This window comes from Malus sylvestris, chromosome 16 (assembly GCF_916048215.2).
Source record: "Malus sylvestris chromosome 16, drMalSylv7.2, whole genome shotgun sequence".
NCBI lineage: Eukaryota > Viridiplantae > Streptophyta > Magnoliopsida > Rosales > Rosaceae > Malus > Malus sylvestris.
This window is the reverse complement of record NC_062275.1, coordinates 15,211,655-15,229,211: the sequence shown is the minus strand read 5'-3', so window position 1 is coordinate 15,229,211 and position 17,557 is coordinate 15,211,655. Positions and strand designations below refer to the sequence as shown.

General features: G+C 38.2%; 3 protein-coding genes across 5 annotated transcripts; 1 reads left to right on the top strand and 2 right to left on the bottom strand.

Moving 5' to 3' along the window:
- Nucleotides 1-422: 422 nt before the first annotated feature.
- LOC126606850 (ATP-dependent (S)-NAD(P)H-hydrate dehydratase) lies at nucleotides 423-4,449 on the top strand. Of its 3 annotated transcripts, none has more exons than XM_050274232.1 (12): nucleotides 423-561; nucleotides 749-975; nucleotides 1,363-1,439; nucleotides 1,609-1,718; nucleotides 1,811-1,925; nucleotides 2,071-2,133; nucleotides 2,245-2,408; nucleotides 2,791-2,852; nucleotides 3,442-3,508; nucleotides 3,844-3,903; nucleotides 3,988-4,116; nucleotides 4,197-4,449. In XM_050274232.1, exons 2-12 carry the CDS (start codon nucleotides 762-764, stop codon nucleotides 4,222-4,224), a joined length of 1,089 nt encoding a protein of 362 aa, XP_050130189.1. In that variant the 5' UTR covers nucleotides 423-561; nucleotides 749-761; the 3' UTR covers nucleotides 4,225-4,449. The 3 variants fall into 3 exon arrangements, with proteins under 3 accessions (XP_050130189.1, XP_050130188.1, XP_050130190.1); XM_050274231.1 differs by having other exon boundaries at nucleotides 425-561; nucleotides 674-975; XM_050274233.1 differs by having other exon boundaries at nucleotides 467-614.
- An 850-nt stretch (nucleotides 4,450-5,299) lies between these two features.
- Nucleotides 5,300-7,932, bottom strand: LOC126606852 (nuclear transcription factor Y subunit C-3-like). Its single transcript, XM_050274235.1, has 3 exons — nucleotides 7,765-7,932; nucleotides 7,575-7,628; nucleotides 5,300-6,261 (listed from the first exon to the last, which is right to left on the bottom strand). Exon 3 carries the CDS (start codon nucleotides 6,244-6,246, stop codon nucleotides 5,509-5,511), a length of 738 nt encoding a protein of 245 aa, XP_050130192.1. The 5' UTR covers nucleotides 6,247-6,261; nucleotides 7,575-7,628; nucleotides 7,765-7,932; the 3' UTR covers nucleotides 5,300-5,508.
- A 6,088-nt stretch (nucleotides 7,933-14,020) lies between these two features.
- Nucleotides 14,021-17,082, bottom strand: LOC126606853 (stem-specific protein TSJT1-like). Its single transcript, XM_050274236.1, has 5 exons — nucleotides 16,757-17,082; nucleotides 15,514-15,754; nucleotides 15,284-15,404; nucleotides 15,024-15,133; nucleotides 14,021-14,347 (listed from the first exon to the last, which is right to left on the bottom strand). The coding sequence occupies exons 1-5, from the start codon at nucleotides 16,957-16,959 to the stop codon at nucleotides 14,312-14,314; spliced, it is 711 nt and encodes a 236-aa protein (XP_050130193.1). The 5' UTR covers nucleotides 16,960-17,082; the 3' UTR covers nucleotides 14,021-14,311.
- Between the last annotated feature and the right edge of the window lie 475 nt (nucleotides 17,083-17,557).

The window sequence follows — 17,557 nt, the reverse complement described above, 5'->3', positions numbered from 1 at the left end:
GTTGTTGTTGTTGTTGTTGTTGTACACTTTCCTCTTTGTCTTTCACTCTTCATAAAGAAATTAACACATGATAGTGACGTGGCTTATTTGTAACCATTTTAATAATAAATAAATAAAATGAGAGAGAGAGAGAGAGAGAGAGAGAGAGAGAGAGAGAGAGAGAGAGAGAGAGAGAGAGAGAGATTAGAATGGGAGAGAATTCCACCGGTAGAAAGAATGCATGTCTTGCACTTTCTTTTGCCTTTCTATCCATTTTCTTTTTCTTTCCCATTTTCTATTAAATCTTTTTGGGCTGAAGCAGAACAATGAACCCAAGTCCACCACAGCCAAAAGTCCAATCCAATCCCATTTCTCTGGATCAATCAGCGAGAGCAATGAACCGCTGTCGTTTTAAGTTTCATAGTGGGACCCACGTAAGTCTGCGCACGTGTAGGCTGTATGTCCTTCCTTCCACTTCAACAGCCAAAAGTCCACCGATCTTTGCGGAACACCATTTCACTCGCTGCTTCTGTGTGCTGTGCTGTGCTGTGCTTCCAGAGATTTTGAAGAACCAATCTTTGGGTACGTATCTGAAATTTCTTGCTCCAAACTTCAGCAATTTGATCAATTTCTGGGTAAAATTAAACTTAATCTCATGAAAATTCCATTATTTATTTATTTTTGGTTTCTTCAGTTGAAGTAAGAAAGTGTGATTTTTGGGGACATTGATGCTAATAAAACATGGAATAAATTCTGGGTTTGTTGCAAGAACTTGCCTTTACATGTTGGGTTCCTCTGGTGTGCTGAGAAGGCAACAATTTCTGATAAGGTCTCTCGGAGTAGGAGGTTGCAGTGATCGTAACACCATCACAAATCAGAAGGCAATGCAAGGAATTAGGAAATTCACGAGTCCGCCCTCTTTGGAAGCCGACGCCGAGAGCGTTTTGCGAGCAATCACTCCGACCCTCAATCCCAACAGACACAAGGGTCAGGCTGGTAATTAAACTCACACTTCCTTTTTTTATTTTTATTTGAGCGATAGTCTACAATGAATTTAATCTAAACTACGGGGGAGGCAGATTCGAACTTGGGCGCAAAGGGGGAACACGCGATGTAAACAATGTCGATTCTTTAACTTTGTGTAATTTGCATGTAAAGACAAATGCATTGCATTCTGTATTTGTCAATGATGATTGTTGTGCGTGATGTTGATTCTAGGACTGACTTGCTTTGGTTTCTATTCGGATTGTAGGTCTTATTTGCTTTGCCATTCTTCTAGGTTCATAATTTTTCATTTAGTTCTCTCTTTCTAATGTGTTTGTTCATTGTTTTGTTAAGAAGGTGGGAAAATGTAGCTTATATCTATCTCTCTGTGCTTGTCAGGAAAGATAGCTGTTATTGGCGGCTGTCGTGAGTACACCGGTGCTCCATACTTTTCTGCTATCTCAGCATTAAAAATTGTTAGTGCCCTGCTTTTTTTGTTTTGAAGAAAATAACTACAAATTTAGCTGGATTCTATTAATAATGTAGCTTAGTGTACACTGAAATGAAAAAATAAAAAAACAAACAAACAAGTGATTTGCTGCATTGCTTGCTAGTTGGATGGAACTGAAATATATTTCCTTTCAGGGTGCAGACCTGTCCCATGTCTTTTGTACAAAAGATGCAGCTTCGGTCATAAAAAGCTACAGTCCTGAGTTGATTGTACACCCTATTTTAGAAGAATCGTACAGTGTTAGGTGATTCAGCTTTGTAAACAAGTTGATGTGCTTACAACACACAGAATATACTATCATTAAGTGAGCTGCTGAGTTTATAACGTGGTTTTCAGGGATGAGGACAGAAGTTTCATCTCAGAAAAGGTTCTTGCTGAAGTTGATAAATGGATGGAAAGATTTGACTGTCTTGTCGTTGGTCCAGGCCTTGGAAGGGACCCATTTCTTCTGGTTAGCTTTATGTTGATGCTGTTACTTGAGGAGCTGTCATAATCTAGTTTATAGCGTTTGATTTGGATTTATACTGTATGATGAAGGACTAAATCTTTACCGAATCCTTTCAAAAATGGTTCTAAGATTGAATGACATAATCCAGGACTGTGTGAGCAACATCATGAAGCATGCAAGGCAGTCCAATGTCCCAATTGTCATTGATGGGGTATGTAGTCACTATTTTCTGTATCCTTGTTTTGATGTGAGTTGATAATTATCTTTCGTAGTGTATACTTTTTGCTTCAAATTCTGGCCATAATGGTATAAGCTTTTCCAGGATGGACTCTTTCTGGTCACAAACTGTATTGATCTTGTCAGTGGATATCCCTTAGCTGTGCTGACCCCAAACATAAATGAATATAAGCGCCTTGTACAGAAAGTTTTGAGCTGTGAAGTAAATGATGAAGATGCTCCCGAGCAAGTACTATCTCTTGCAAAAAGGTTAATATCTTTTCAAGCTTTTCTGTTTTGTGTTGGATTAGTTAATTACTACTTTATCTATACTTAAGTCTCAGTATAAAATAACTACTTATCTATACTAAATCTCAGTATAAAATATGTAAAACCTATTTGGCTGAGAAGGGAATAAGGATATTTTGCAAATATTGGATAGAGCCATCTGATTAGTGATTATTCAAAATGTGAGGTAGACAACGTTGTCAGAATGCCCATGTAATTACATCTTTCTGAATGGTTTCCTCATTTCTGCTTCATGCATTATTTTGCGTTGTGATGTATTTTTTCCCATGCTATAAAATGTGCAATTTGGTAGTTGTAGTTATTTCTTTCAATCTAACGATTTTTTTGAGTCTTTCTCTGTCAGGATTGGTGGTGTAACCATACTTAGGAAAGGAAGATCTGACCTCATTAGTGATGGTGAGACAGGTATGTGAGCATATACCTGCAGCGTGCTTACGGGTAATATGTGAAGTTATTAAAGCATGTGTTTACTGGTAATATGTGAAGCTATTGCTTTAATAAAGTTGATATTCCATGAATATTTGTTTTTCAACATTTAAGTTGGAAACACCAGTAAGCATCGCTGAAACTGCTGGTATGGTTGCCTCTTAGCTGGTGGAGATGATATTTCATGCGACACACTTGACGAATGTGAACTTGGGTCACTACCCTACCAGCAGCTTCTGTCAATCAGGTGTATGAAGCTGGGTAATTGGCATGCCTAATGTTTTGTGTCCACGAAGGTCATTTTTTACTTGAAGCTGGGGCCTGAGAACCATACCATACTTGAATCTCTCCACACCAAGGGATTCCATTTGCCTTTTTTTTTCTTTCTAAATTTTCTGCAAATCACATGATTTGTTTTGTTTGGCTTTCTTCTTTAAGCCAAATCGTAGGCTTTTTGTCTTCTTTCCAGCTAATTGACTAGTTTAGGTTTTGGAAATATCTCTGTTTTGTTCCCCGGATATAAAAACCTGGACTTTATTTACCTTTAACATTTGATGCTTTTATGCAGTCAACTCAGTGAGCATATACGGTTCTCCTCGACGATGTGGTGGGCAGGGTGATATACTTTCTGGAAGGCAAGTTCTTATTTCTGAGTTTGAGTATGATTTATTTTTTTAATAAAATTTTGCTAAGCATTGGATGGCTTCATTTTGTATGTGGTGAATTTACAGTCTTCTTTTTCCAGTTTTTTCAAAGAATGCATAACTCTAATATCTATTTATGCAAAAGAGAGATAGAGATCCACATGATATCAAAATTATTTCTCCGGGTTATATCTTGTTCAACATTTGCATTTCTACAGTCAGGAGGTGATCACTGACTGATGCTTCAGAGCTTCAGAACTCAGATTCTGAGAGCTTACAAAAAGCTATGTTGGATAACTAACAAAAACTTGTTTTGGTTATTTCAGCGTTGGTGTATTTCTATCATGGGCCCGTCAAAAGATCAAAGATGGGGATTCGAGTACCAGGTTTTAACAGTCTAAATATACGTTCATAATTTTGGTTCTACCCATGTTTGACAATTGTTTATACGCAATTTGTGTTTTTTACAGTTCCAGAAATCCTGCACTGTTGGGGTGCATTGCTGCGTCCGCTTTAATGAGGAAGGCTGCATCCCTTGCTTTTGAGAATAAGAAAAGGTCAACCCTCACTACCGATATCATCGAGTGCTTGGGAAGAAGGTAGTGGCCCCTAACGTTGATCAATTATCATGTACGATTTTAGAGTTTTAAGTGTTCAGATATTACTTTCTCTGTTGCAGTTTGGAGGATATCTGTCCAGTTGGTTGATGCTGTCGACTTCCAGAGCATAGCGTTTGATCTACCGACATTCAGAGAGACATCAATTTCACTCGCTTATGTTATGTCGGTCAGAATCATGTTTTTTTCTGTTTCCTTCACACCTTGCAGACTATTTGACTTGTAGATATACGATACGAGTCTGTTGTTGCTGCCAGTTCTTTGGAACTCTGGATGATATCATATAATAAGTATGATGTTTTCGTGAGTATATAAGCTGCGCTGACAGCCGATGTGTTTCCAAGCCATAAACCTCTGTTAGATTTCATTACACCCTCAACTTATTATTATGAACACCAACCCATTTTGGTTCCCCATTTGAGCGATGACAATAACGCATGGCATCGTTGACGGAGAAAGCGCGGTGTCCAAGTTCTCCACTGATGGAGCCATAAGACAGTATGCACCATGAAAATACAGAAAACAATGTTCAGATTGGCAATGGAATTTATGATTAACTAGTCCTCTCGCCATTAGCGCTGCAATTCAGTTGTATTTATTTTTCACTTGTGGAATGTCTCATACTAGAATCCCGTAAATGACAAGTTCGATAGTTAATTATGACTCACGTTAAATTTCCCCCTCCTCAATATTGTTGAAAAATAAAAATCCTCTCTTTCAAACAGGGCGTGCTGTTTACGTGGAGAATCCACCCTGTAATCGGATTATAAACGTGACGAGTGAGATAAAAACAAGGTGTGTGCATATGGAGACTCTCCACTTGAAACAGATGCTCGCAGGGCAGAAAAATGGTTGGTTGGTTTGCACTGCAAATGCTGATTACGGAGGACCAGAAGAGCACAACTAGTAGAGGATTTTTTACAGAAAAGTAGAGCATATGGCACCATGCATCTTTTTTCTTTCCCCAGATTCTTCTGCCACTGAATACAACTAAAACTTTTGCCCACATGCCAAGCATAAAAGTGGAATGAATCATGGTTTTGTTCCTTAAAGTGCTTGTATGGTGCATTGACCACTCTCCTCCTCAATTTCTTCCAACTTGTCAACCTGAAATGGAATCAAACAAGACCTCTAGATTTACAAGAACAAATACAGAACAACCAGATTGTTTACAGTACCAGAATCCACACCTTTCACTTAATCTTTTCAATTTTCATGTACCAAAACCAAATATTTTGCAACTGTAGGGACAGGAAATAAAGCAAACTATGTAACTATTGTATCCAAGATAAACACTTTAAATTGTAAGCCTTTGATTACAAACAATGATGATATAGTCAAAGGATGTTCTGGTTTTATACTCCATTATCTCTTTTACTCGATATCTTCGTGCGGTTGCTGTTGTTGATGTGGCCATGTTGGCTGAGCAATGTACGCATGTGTCTGTTGGCCATACATATTCTGATTCCCCGGAGCACCAACCTGTGGAGCATGCTGAGGAGGCATGTAATAGTAAGGAACACCATCAGATGGACCCCCAACTGGGAGATTCCCACCTCTTGGGATTGATGCAAGTACTTCATCTTTCAAATCCTCTCTTGGGACGATATCAACAAGAAAGTCAAATATATCTGTCCGCGTAATTGCTGCTGCGATGTCGTTCTTTTGCAGTGTTCTTCTTTTGTTCTCCTCGGTATGATTCCAAGACCGCATTGTCAACTCTAGAATGAACATCTCACAGGCCCTAGCAAATATGACGGGAGCTTCGGCTGATATCATCCTCACATCCTCATCCGCTTTCATAATCTTCTTAATCCTGGCCAAAGGCAAACTATGGTTTTTGAAATCATTAGTTTGATCAATTTCTTTATGCTGCTCTCCCCAAAATTTTTGGAGTTGTTGCTGCAGTTGCTGTTGTTGTTGCTGGTGGATGTGCTGATACGCTAGCTGGTGTTGTGCAAGCTGAGAAGGGGCAGAAGGACCTGCTGGCTGAGTAGGAGATTGCAGCATCCCAACTGATCCATACGGGTTCACACCATATGGTGCTTGAGCTGCAGTACCCGCCACTCCCATTGTTGCAGGATGCCCATGCCCTTGCCCTTGCTGATCCATATTGGTCCGTGCTCACTTTTGGTATATAGTAAATAATAAACAATTAGTATAAGAAATTATAAGTTTAAAGCATCGAACCTCCTAAACCCTGACAAAAAGTAGAGAATGCTTAATATCAACTATGGAATTTTGGCACCCAAATTTATACGAGTGCTGGCCGTCAAACTATCTAACACGAATCGCGACCCTCATCTCAAAGGGTTTGTGACCAGTTGTTCCACTAAAAATAGGAAATGGCTTCTGCACACCCATTTCCCCCCCTTTGCACACCCTTATTTATTTTTGTCCTTGAATTCTCCTTTGATTTCTTCAATCGAAAGGCCAAAAAGAAACAGGGTTGTGCAAGGGGAGAAATTGGGTGTGTGGAAAACACATCCCTAAAAATGAGACTAGATACTAAATATTTAGAATAATTCAACAATATGTTAAACCCATGGAACCTAATCCCCATCAAAGCTTCAAACTCTATAATGACAATCAATACCAAATTCTCTTCCACCTGAAATCAAACACTAGAAACCTTTAACCAAACTGCTCCCAAAAGGAGGTCTAGCGTAACCATACACACCATTTGAGCACTCTTATGGTTTATACAAATCGATTGTTCCAATTAGCAATATATCCTATCATATCTACCACTGCACCTTTTATCCCATCCAAATAGCTGATCACACTATGAAATTACATTGCACAACCGAGACTAATATCTGAAATCGAGTACTCTGTCTTAATAGGACAAATCCCTAGAACTTGTTTTGGGAACAAACAGTATATACCTCAGTCATTCGACAAGTACGAACTGCACTTGGGATGGCCTATTCACCTTTCAATCAAAGGTCAAAACTAAACACAAGCAACGAAAATCGCATGCAACTGTTCGTACCCAAAACCCTATGTACTCTCCCCCTTTCCCCCCAACAGAAAGAACCGAAAACAAAACAAAGGGTAGAGGCCTTCTAATAGAGTTGCATAGTTTTCTTCCGGAGCGAAAAAGACCCGAGTCAACACAAAGTCTCAACCCTCTGCACAGTAACGCACTGAGATTCTAAAGCAACAAAAACCACAGAAAACATGCTCTTGGTTCTGACTTGCTCACACAAACACACACACCACTTATGTATTATACTTCCATATACCCCCACTACAGTAAATTCACCAGACTCAAATCAAATCTAGGGTTTGAGAAACCCTAACAAAACAATTCAAGAACAAATACTAAGACCAAATTTAGCTACTTATACACAAAATCTCCACTAATCACATATAAAATTATTCCTAAAAAAAATTTATAACTCATGCATGAAATTAAAAAACACAAAAATTGGTACCTTCGGCTCACTGCTCTGTTCCCCAATTCTGGGTTTTATTCAGCCACCAAAACCCTAAAACAAAAACCAAAGAAATCAATGAAATTCATGCACCAATTGAACTGAAGCTTCAGGCGAAAATTGAAGCTGCAAATACTACAAAAGGAGAATTATCGAACAGAAAATTTGAAAAAGTATATAAAAATCGAACCTTTGTAATGAATTTCTAGGATTTTGTCGATCAAATAAAACAGTAAAGAGAGAGCGGGGCGGTGTGGAGTGGGGATCGCAGCGGAGAGTGGGAAAGATTGAATGTAAGTATGTGTGTATCACTGTATGTAATGCCTTCCACTAAAAAAAAAGCGCCAGGTTTGGTTCGTCGTCGTCCCAGCTATAACTTTAACGTTTGACTTTTTTTCACTCCGACGATTTTACCCCTCCTAATTATTTAATCGTTAAAAGAAAAAGAAAAAAAAGTTAATAAAAATGATTTGAAAATTTTGATTTTCAATAATAAGAACAAAATAAATGATAAATTGAATAATACCAGAATTGATTTTTTAATATAAAAATGTATTTTTTCGTTAAAGTAAATAGTACCAAAAATTTTTCGTTAAAATTCTTTAAAAGAAAATGGCTTAAAATTAAAATATCTCCCCCCACCAATCAACTGCCTAATTAATATTTTTAATGACTTAAATTCGAGATATTTTGCTTAATGAAAGGGTATTGGAGTTCCAAGCATCAATGGGCTGGTAGACCGAGCGTGCCCTACTTTTATGTGGGCCATGGGCCATGGACACGAGTCAATAAGTACCTATATTTTCTTTTTTCAAATTACAATGAGTGATTTCTCCTTGAGAAATCTTCTAAAATTGAAAGAAATCTACAAAAGAGATAAGAAAATTGGTCAATGTCAGAAGATTGGTTCTTTTGTTGTATCACTTGTATCAACCACCGAATCCACGAAAAAAATTTATGAGATTGATAAATTAGTTTAGTTTGGTTGATTATTAACGAGAATGTGACCTACGACATAAGATGATGAATTGTGAGAAAAAAAAAACGCACTAGTGAGTATGCATGATCAATATAATGTTGATGCAGTGACTTGAAAATATCATTCTCTAATTCTATTTGGTTTACTGAGTTCCAAATTGACCCAAAAATAATGAGGTGAAATCAAACTTATTGTTGTGCAGCTTGATCGATTTGATTTGATTGGTTTGATAGTACAAAGCTACTTTATGATTTTATCAGTTCATTCGTTCCACCCCAACAATTGTACATGCGCATAATGTTCAAGAATCAATACCATATTATTTAATTATTTCAAAATCACAAATATCTATGAGATTTCGAGATGATGATCTCACAACAAGATTGGAGCCAGCCAACCATAATATAAAGACAAGTAAATACTCTTAAAAAAAAGAACAATTGATGATACCTTCTCAATGTCTTAGCTTTAACTCATGAGAGAGGATGCGATCATACCAACACACATGCACCGGATCACATCAGAACCTCGAAATTAAACGAGTTTAGATAATACTATGATGGGTGACCTTTTAAGAAGTCATTGTGTTGCATCGTCACCTCAATACAAACTCTGTTGCTCATCGGCTCGCACAGATTGGGCTCTCATTGACTCAACACTGTGAATGGAATGGGACTCCTCCAAGTGTCATTATTGACTTACTTGTAGAGGATTGTGTAAGGCACTGATTCAAAATTTGTATGATGTAATACTCTTTTTGATGAAATAAAATCTACTGTTCTATCTTTTCAAATAGAAACTCATGAGAGAGAGAAAGAGAGAGAGCGCGCGACGGGTTGGCGGGAATGTGCATGCGAGGGTGACTCGAGAGTGGAGCCGTCCATTTCCGGCAATTTTTCTGTTTAAAAGTTTCCATATAACCCATTTTCATTTGCAGAAACATTACCGTATTTTGGTTGGGGATTAGATTTCTCAAAATGCGAAGAGATCTTGGCTGGTTGTCTTGTCTCCGAACTTGCACAAGGTCTCCTGCATTTTGTGGAATCTGATCGCCAACAAGAAGTTGGCTTTCATTCCTGTGAGCCTCCCACGTTGATGGAAGGAAGAGTACTACAACAACATGAAAATTGCTTATACGATGAGAGAGAGGAGGGTGGTTTTCTCATCCTAGAGAGAGCTCGATCTGCTTCCGGTTTAGGGTTTGATTGATCTCTTCTCTCGGCTTTTATATATCTGTCCAATCTAATTAACCTTCAAATGCAGTTTCATATTCCAGTGCTTTGGGTAATGCTTGATAATTGCATACTGAATATGGTTAATTATGCTTTTACGAACGATAACAGTATTATCAGTAGTAGTAGTAGGTTGCTTTAACCGTTGTCTTTTCTTTTGTTTCCCAAGAGTCGGGAGAGGACTTACATGAATCAGGACGCAATTGTAGTGGTGAATCCGTTCCACGTAAAGCTGCCCTCCAAGACTGCCGAGGGTGAGGATGGATGAATGAATTTCAATTATCTTGAATTCCCCTTTTGAATTTCCAAATTTCTTTTTTTGAACTCTCTCTCTGCACCTATCAAATCCACAAGAGATTCTACTGTAAATCTGTTGTAATATTCCTTTCACAATTATAAAGAAATGAAGAGTTATACAATGAAAAATAAAAAATTATCAAAATTAAAAGGGTGAATGAGAGGGATACAGGCCATAACCAGGAAACAGCAAGAGATTATATTAATTTCTAGATTCTCTAGGAACTGGTGTCGGCCACCATGGGAGCGCAAAAGGGTAGATTTTTCCGAGGAAGGAACTGAAAAATCAAACGGATGCTTTTCAGTTTTCTCTAACCACCACGACTACGACTGTGACTGTAGAGGGAGGAAGCAATCCATTGCTTGGTCTAGGGATTCCGGATATGGTAGTCATGGAATTGGCTTTTATAGTTCAGCACAAAATCAAGTCATTATACGTAGCCACCGCATATGGTTGGAGGGGAAGGAAACTCAAGGAGAAATTGATTGTCTTGAAAACTGGATGCTTGGACGTTGTAAAAGCTTAGGGGGTAATGTACTCGATAGAGTACGTCTCTTTCTGGTCACATTGGAGACACTGAAAGCGGCCAACAAAATAAGGATCCGAGATTGTACGGAACCAACGCTTTGAGACGGACTTGCATTTGAAGGCAACTTTATTGCAAGGAAGGCGAAAAAGGATTTCAACCAATACAGGCTCAGGAAAATCATCAATACGATTCATGATCACCTCTGATGGCTTGGGGGTGTTTATCGTTTTGATTCTATTCTTTTCTATTCTGCTGCAGCTTTCTTTTAGTTTTGTAGCAGTATTAAAGGAGCTATGATGAGGTTAGAATTACTGAGATGTCAATCACCTAAGTGTTATTAATCCACATATTAGAATATGGTTGGGAGATAAAGATTGACTTATTATAACATAACAAGGTTGATAATATCACGTAACAGCGTAACAGTCATACTGTTTTAGATAAGAAAAAAGTAGAATGACAGTTATCTAACATCTTCTAGCGATGAATATATTTCAGTCTTGTTTGGATATTCCCTTATGTACAGGCTAGGTCTAATTGGGATTTATATTGGTCACTTGCAACACTAATTTTGTAAGGCACTTGCGATCCCAGAGAATTGAGAACACTCAACATTTCATCGAAATTTCAATGGAACTCAATTTGATCCTTTGTTCAGTTCTGACTAGATTTTTATCACTTGAATATTGGACATGGATATCTCTTATCACTTTGTTGCTCGTTAGTATTGTTTCTTCGTTGTTTCCATTTCTGATATATCGTTTTTATGCAGGGTTTTGAGCTTATGTAGTTGTCTTTTTGCTTTGCCTTGTTTTTGCAGTGGTTCTAATGGTTTAGGTTACAAGAGTTACTACATTGGAAAAGATCTTTGGCTGAAAATAAAAAATCCTAGGCATCTCAACCAATCACTGTTAATCAAGATAGACGCGTCCGAAGACAATCATGAAAAATCAAATCCACGATCTTTGCACCATCCATTCCAAATGCTATGCTCTCGATTCATACCTTAACATATGATACTTTCGTTTTGTTCTTTGTAGTCTCCCCATCTTTTAGATTGTAATTTTCGACAAATATGACTTACCTCCCATTTGACTCACGACTACTGTCCATTTGACTCACGACTACTGTCATCATTTCTTCCATTTCTATGCAATTCATGTCTTATTCTCTCTCAAAACCATGTCATCTTCCCACATGCTTCAGTCAGATTTCAAGATTTTCTTACAACTTTTTGTAAAACCCACCCTTTTGTTTCAATCAATTTCACCACTGATGGATTGACTTACTCTGCCGTCTTATACTATTGACCACATTATCTCCTTCCTACCATTTTGTGACTCTGTCCAGACAAGCATCTTGGCAACATGATGACAAGAAGTTTGAACACGGATTACAACTTTAGATTTCGACATCCAAGTGGCTCTAAGACTACTGTGGCCTTAATGTCGTTGGAAGCGTGGTCTTCGAAGATCAAGAAAAGCCAAGATTTATTTGCTGGGTTCGAAATATAACTGACCGACATACTTGTTCCACTGCAGGAAGACTTCAAATTAATATTCCACAACGCAGTGCACCAACAATCCATCGACTCATGGATCAAATTCGTCCTGATCAAGAAAATTTGCGCTGTTAAAATTTTCCCGCAAATGGAATCAGATAAATCTTGGAGACATTTTTTCTACTTGCTATCAGTTCAGGGTCTAAAATTTTCTCTCACAATGAACAAAATAGTCACTAATGTGTTTGCAAACCTGCGAGTCATCACAATGAACAGGACAGTCGCTAATGTGTTTGTAAACCTGCAAGTCAAACGGCTTCAGAATGTGTAGTAAAGGACGAGGACCTATCCTTTTTGGTACAAAATAGTCGAGATATCAGTGCGGTTTATCTGACCAACACAACATGTCAGTGAGGTTTATCTGACCAGCACAACAGGTCTAGTAAACATGGTCCTCACAAATTCAAATTCTCTAAGCTAGTTCAGATTTCCACTCGTCGTGAAATGAAATTGATAACTATTTCTCTACGAAATCTGCAATCTTTTTCGTGAGGGACGATTGTTCCATTTACGGATTCAATGCCCACTTGAGAGGGTTTCACTCCACGAGCAGACCTTGAGGGGGCCTTCATTAGACTGACGAGTTTCGCAAAACATTGTTCAAATCAAATAGGGGCGGTGACTCCTCAAATCACCTACCTTCACCTGGACTCAGCAAGGATAGTGTTGTGTTTATTCTTAATTAGTACGCTGCCATACAGTTGTGTGATTTATATAATAACTTTTATTTTCTTCTTGTTATATTCTTAATCAGGTTTCTTTTTTTTCTCTTAATATATTATTTCAGAATCACACACGCATATTTCATGTTCCCACATTAAACCACTTTTATGACAGCGAACTAGTTAAGCACCAACACTCACCATCCTTACTAAGTCGAGGCGAAGGTAGTGATTTGAAGAATCACCGAGCTTATTTGACAACAGAATTCTTCTTGATCAGGTGAATCAGATCTACAAGTCGACGTGGAAGGTTAATTTGAAGCCTTTCTTAAAGTGAAATCAGTACGTCGATCAATTGTATTTGAACCCGCCAACAAATCTTATCTTTTATTGACCTTCGAAGGTGTCACGGTACAAACTTGCTGTCATCGCCTTGCCAAGACAATTGACACTTGACACTTGACGCACGGCATCGTGGAATGGTAGGAAGGAAAGAATATGGTCAACAGTATAAGACGACAGAGTAAGCCAATCCGGCACGCTGAATTGAAAGATGGCTTTGATTTTGAAAGAGATGACGGCGCTTGCTTCCTAAACTGAACAAAGCTTTGAATGAAAAGGTTGCCCTCCGTCGGTTTTTCCGAGACGTGTGGCTGATTGTTTGTTTGAGTCTACTCGTCTTTCCCCTTACAAACCCTAGTCATCATCGTCCCCACCCATATCTGTTTTTGCGGTCCACAATCAAGATTGCCTCACACCACTTGAATTTTCACCACCCAAACACAAATTTGCCCTTGTCATCCCTTGGCCATACAAGTTACCAGAACCACTTAGAAGAATTGTTAGGCTCCGGAGGTAAGCTTTCAGGCCCACTTTTTAGCATATTTTCAGGAAGATTTTAATGAAGCATTCCTGGTACTCGTACTGTTCACTCTTAATGTTAAGAACATTTATACTTTGAAAAGTTACTTCTGGTACTATTCACTTACACCTTTATTTTATCATTTTCATTAAAATTAAAGTTTTTAAGAACTTTTCGTTAGTTTCCTTATTTTCAGTTCAAACAAATTCACATTCAGTTTTGATGAGCCTTGCAACTGAAAAGAAAAATGTGCGATTGGAGGTGCAGAAGGAGCAATTGCATTGGTTGCTCCTCCATTCAATGGAGAGGAAGCAATTACGATATTATTACTAAATAAACTTCTTAATTAACTCCAAACCGGTCCTTAATACAACATTATTTTTAGATCAACAAAAGCATAGCTGTACGTTGGTAGAAGTTTAGAATACAACGAGCAGAAACTACACGAGAAACACACTCTTATCAACACTCACTCACTTCTTCTAGGTATTTACTGGCTCCTCATGTATGCCTTGCATCCAACGCCACATAAAAACCTCACTTCTTCTAGGAGGAAACGGATACAGATTTAGATTTTGAAGATGACCACGCAGCGCCCTATCAGGACAAAACTTCTACTTTGTGGCTGCAAGAACTGCTGGCCCTTCCACCTGAAAATTTCACCCCGTCAAGTTGACGAAAAATGTGGTCCAAATCAACATTATTAAAGTTGGTGTGAATTGTCATCATCGTCTCACATACTATTATTGGTTTTTTCATCGCCGTGGGTAATTGGTACAACCATAGAGATGGACGGGGAAGTAAAATGCCGACAATTTACAATCACGAATGCCTGACCCTAGTCACTGGCTTCATGAGATCTTCTAAATGATTCTCAAAATCAACAGACAATCTTCATACTCAAACATCACTTTTTCTTTTTGCTCGGAATATAATGTCCTTAAAAAGGAAGCTTTAGCATCTCAATTCCAAGAGCCTTAATCAGGAATTGTTTTACATAATCAGCTAAGGCTGCAAAAGACCAAGCAGATGATGTGAAACTTTCTCCAGCTAAGGCTCTTTGTGTTGAGATGCTACTGCAATGCTGTTTGGATACGAAGATAGTTCTTGCATCATATGATCTAACCATTCAGAGAGCCTACTTATCATTAGCGACATAATAATACACATCGCGTCAATCAAAATAGATCTTATTCCTATCCCACTAGAATGACCCCACATAAGGAATAATCCGGCCGCAACCCAAATGCTAAATAGCATCAACCGGTGTTAATAAAACTACAGTCAGTTCTCTTGCCAAAGCAAAATTAGGCACTTCATATTTACCTTAAATGTTGCACCCCAGATTTCTTCATCAGTAGCAGGCACAGCTGTGATCTTGTTTTTAGGATTCTCATAGCTTCTCAGTCCTCCAACAGACGTGGAGTAGAAACATCCTGTACAAATTAATAACACCATTGTTAACAAAGAACAGAGATTTGTTTTCAAAACTCATACATCATGTTGCAATTTGTCAAATTATTGGTGGACCAAACAAATCAAGGAATTAGGTGCACCGATGCTCCCGCTAAAAGACCTTTACACACCTTGAGGGAAAGAAGCAAGTGACTTGCCACAAGCACCCTTGAGCAGTTCTGCATCATCAGCAAAGGCCACATATCCATCAGCAGTAATTCCCCAAGAGAGCGGAATCTTGCCAAATTGGTCCTGTCACAATTACACACCAAACCCAATTGTTAGATGCCAATCAAAGCTATTAGCTTTACCAAGGTATATTATTCTTTGCTTGTTGTGGAAGGAATCGGAGGTGACTTACAGACGCCACAAACACAGTTGAGGTGGACTTGTCAAATACTATGAAAGCAAAATTTCCACTGAGGTGGCCAACGACATGGTTTGGCGGGTAAGGAGCCCGATCACGAAGGGCCTTATAAGCCTCGATCACCAAAATCACTTCATTTGCCGACTTGGCAAGTCCGTATTGCTGCCTCAAACTTCCCAAGTTGTCAAGTGCTCCCTCAAACAAGCAGAATATCTCATCCTTCACTGCAAATGACCTGCAATTTCCCCATTTCCCGCAATTAGATTACATACAATACAAGTGACCTCGGATTTTGAGTAATCCGAAACGCATAGCAGACTATGAATTATTTATGTACAAAGTAGTCTTGCATATAATCAGGATGATAAGACCACCAAGTCCATGTACAAGTTGCCAATATGGTCCCAACTCCCCACCTATGGATACAACTCTTCTTGTCTATGATCAATTATTTGTGACTTGATGATGAAAGACTTCACAATTATTACACAATTAATAATTGAATCATAAACAAACAAGGGAAAGTCACCAACTTGATTGATCAACTAACACCTAACAAAAAATATGGATCTCCTATATTCTTCCCTCACCAATTCACCACGCGACAAACATCTATTAAACAAGCAATTTACTTTCTGAATCATGTAAATATTGAATCGATGACTTCATTTAAGGTATTGATTCGGAAGAACAAATAATTTGAAAAGGTATTTTAAGGACAAAAAGTAAATAAATAAATAAAATTTTGTCTGAAAAACAACTCTGGTACAACAGTTTAAATATTTATCGCAACTAACGAAGATGAAATCATTTATCAAAAATAATATTATTGTTGTGAATTCAGTTCAGGATCCTGACACGTGGAAGGATCGACTGTGTGGTGGTCAGAAACAATCTAGTCACCAAAATCTCAACTCTGGATAACGTCCCGTGGCGGTCGTGCGAGACCCACACCGCACTAACCGCCAAAACTCTCTTTGCTGATCCCGAAGCTCCGAGAAAACCAGATCAAGAAATCATGATCATCATAGAGTCTCCTCTCCAACCGTGATCAACAAATCAACCACACAGAATAAAATTAAAATTACAATAAATCACGGAAAAAAAAACCCAAAATTAATTTAAAAGTGAGTAAGTTGGACAATTTTACTCGATTTGATTAATTACGAATCCGGGCGTGGTTTCAATGATCACAGTTCTAAGGGTAAAGAAACGACATGCCGTGTGTTTGTCTCACCTCGGCTGTAACGCAGACTCGTTGCTGTGACTGTAGGCCAGCTGAGCGTCGTCGCCGACTTGTACGGAGACGGCGGCGTCATTGGTCTGGACGAAGCGGTTGACCAGCGATGTCGCCGAAATTTTCGGCGACGGAGTTCGGCTGCCGGCGGCTACCAGCTCCTCCGGCGGCGACACGATCGCGCTGCTGAAAACTCCCAACATGTTTGATCTTAACTCAGAAACGGAAACAGAAATGAACAAAAATCGACCAAAATCTAATCTTTTCTTTTGGTTATGTTGGAGTTGAGAGAGAGCTCGGAATTGGGATCGTTAGCAATGGAGGGGCAGGGTTCCTTATATTGGAAGAGGGCGAGGGCATTCCCGTCATTTGACTAGCTATGATTGTGATTAATTTTTCTATTGTAATGGCTAAAATTCAAAATTTTCCACAAAAAGTAATTCGAATAAAATCTATTGATTACATTTCAACATAAGCAAATTTATTAATGACGTTTAACTTAAAATATTTAAAAAAAAATTATGCTTAAAATACCCGTATCTGAAAGTTTGATGTCCAAAATTAATTTCACACGGGGATTGTAAAATAAAGAATCCATAATTTTACAAAAAGAGGAAAAACATTAATATTACAAATTTCTTGCCTAATATATGATACCAATTTGTAATTTAGATTTTATTTTAGTGTTCTATGACTTTATATTTAGAAAAGAAAAAAAAAAGAATAATTATACACTTATTACATTTTTATATCATATTCACCTCTCTATCCATATTTATTAAAGTAATACAAATATGTATA

Excerpts from the sequence above, each read along its gene's own strand:
- LOC126606850 (XM_050274231.1), top strand. The coding sequence starts at position 708 with ATGCTAATAAAACATGGAATAAATTCTGGGTTTGTTGCAAGAACTTGC. Across the intron at positions 1,440-1,608 it reads CTATCTCAGCATTAAAAATT|GGTGCAGACCTGTCCCATGT; the intron begins GTTAGTGCCCTG and ends ATTTCCTTTCAG. Across the intron at positions 3,509-3,843 it reads GGTGATATACTTTCTGGAAG|CGTTGGTGTATTTCTATCAT; the intron begins GCAAGTTCTTAT and ends TGGTTATTTCAG.
- LOC126606853 (XM_050274236.1), bottom strand. The coding sequence starts at position 16,959 with ATGTTGGGAGTTTTCAGCAGCGCGATCGTGTCGCCGCCGGAGGAGCTG. Across the intron at positions 15,134-15,283 it reads ACTTGCTTCTTTCCCTCAAG|GATGTTTCTACTCCACGTCT; the intron begins GTGTGTAAAGGT and ends TAATTTGTACAG. Across the intron at positions 14,348-15,023 it reads TCTGGGGTGCAACATTTAAG|GTGGAAGGGCCAGCAGTTCT; the intron begins GTAAATATGAAG and ends TGAAATTTTCAG.
- LOC126606852 (XM_050274235.1), bottom strand. The coding sequence starts at position 6,246 with ATGGATCAGCAAGGGCAAGGGCATGGGCATCCTGCAACAATGGGAGTG.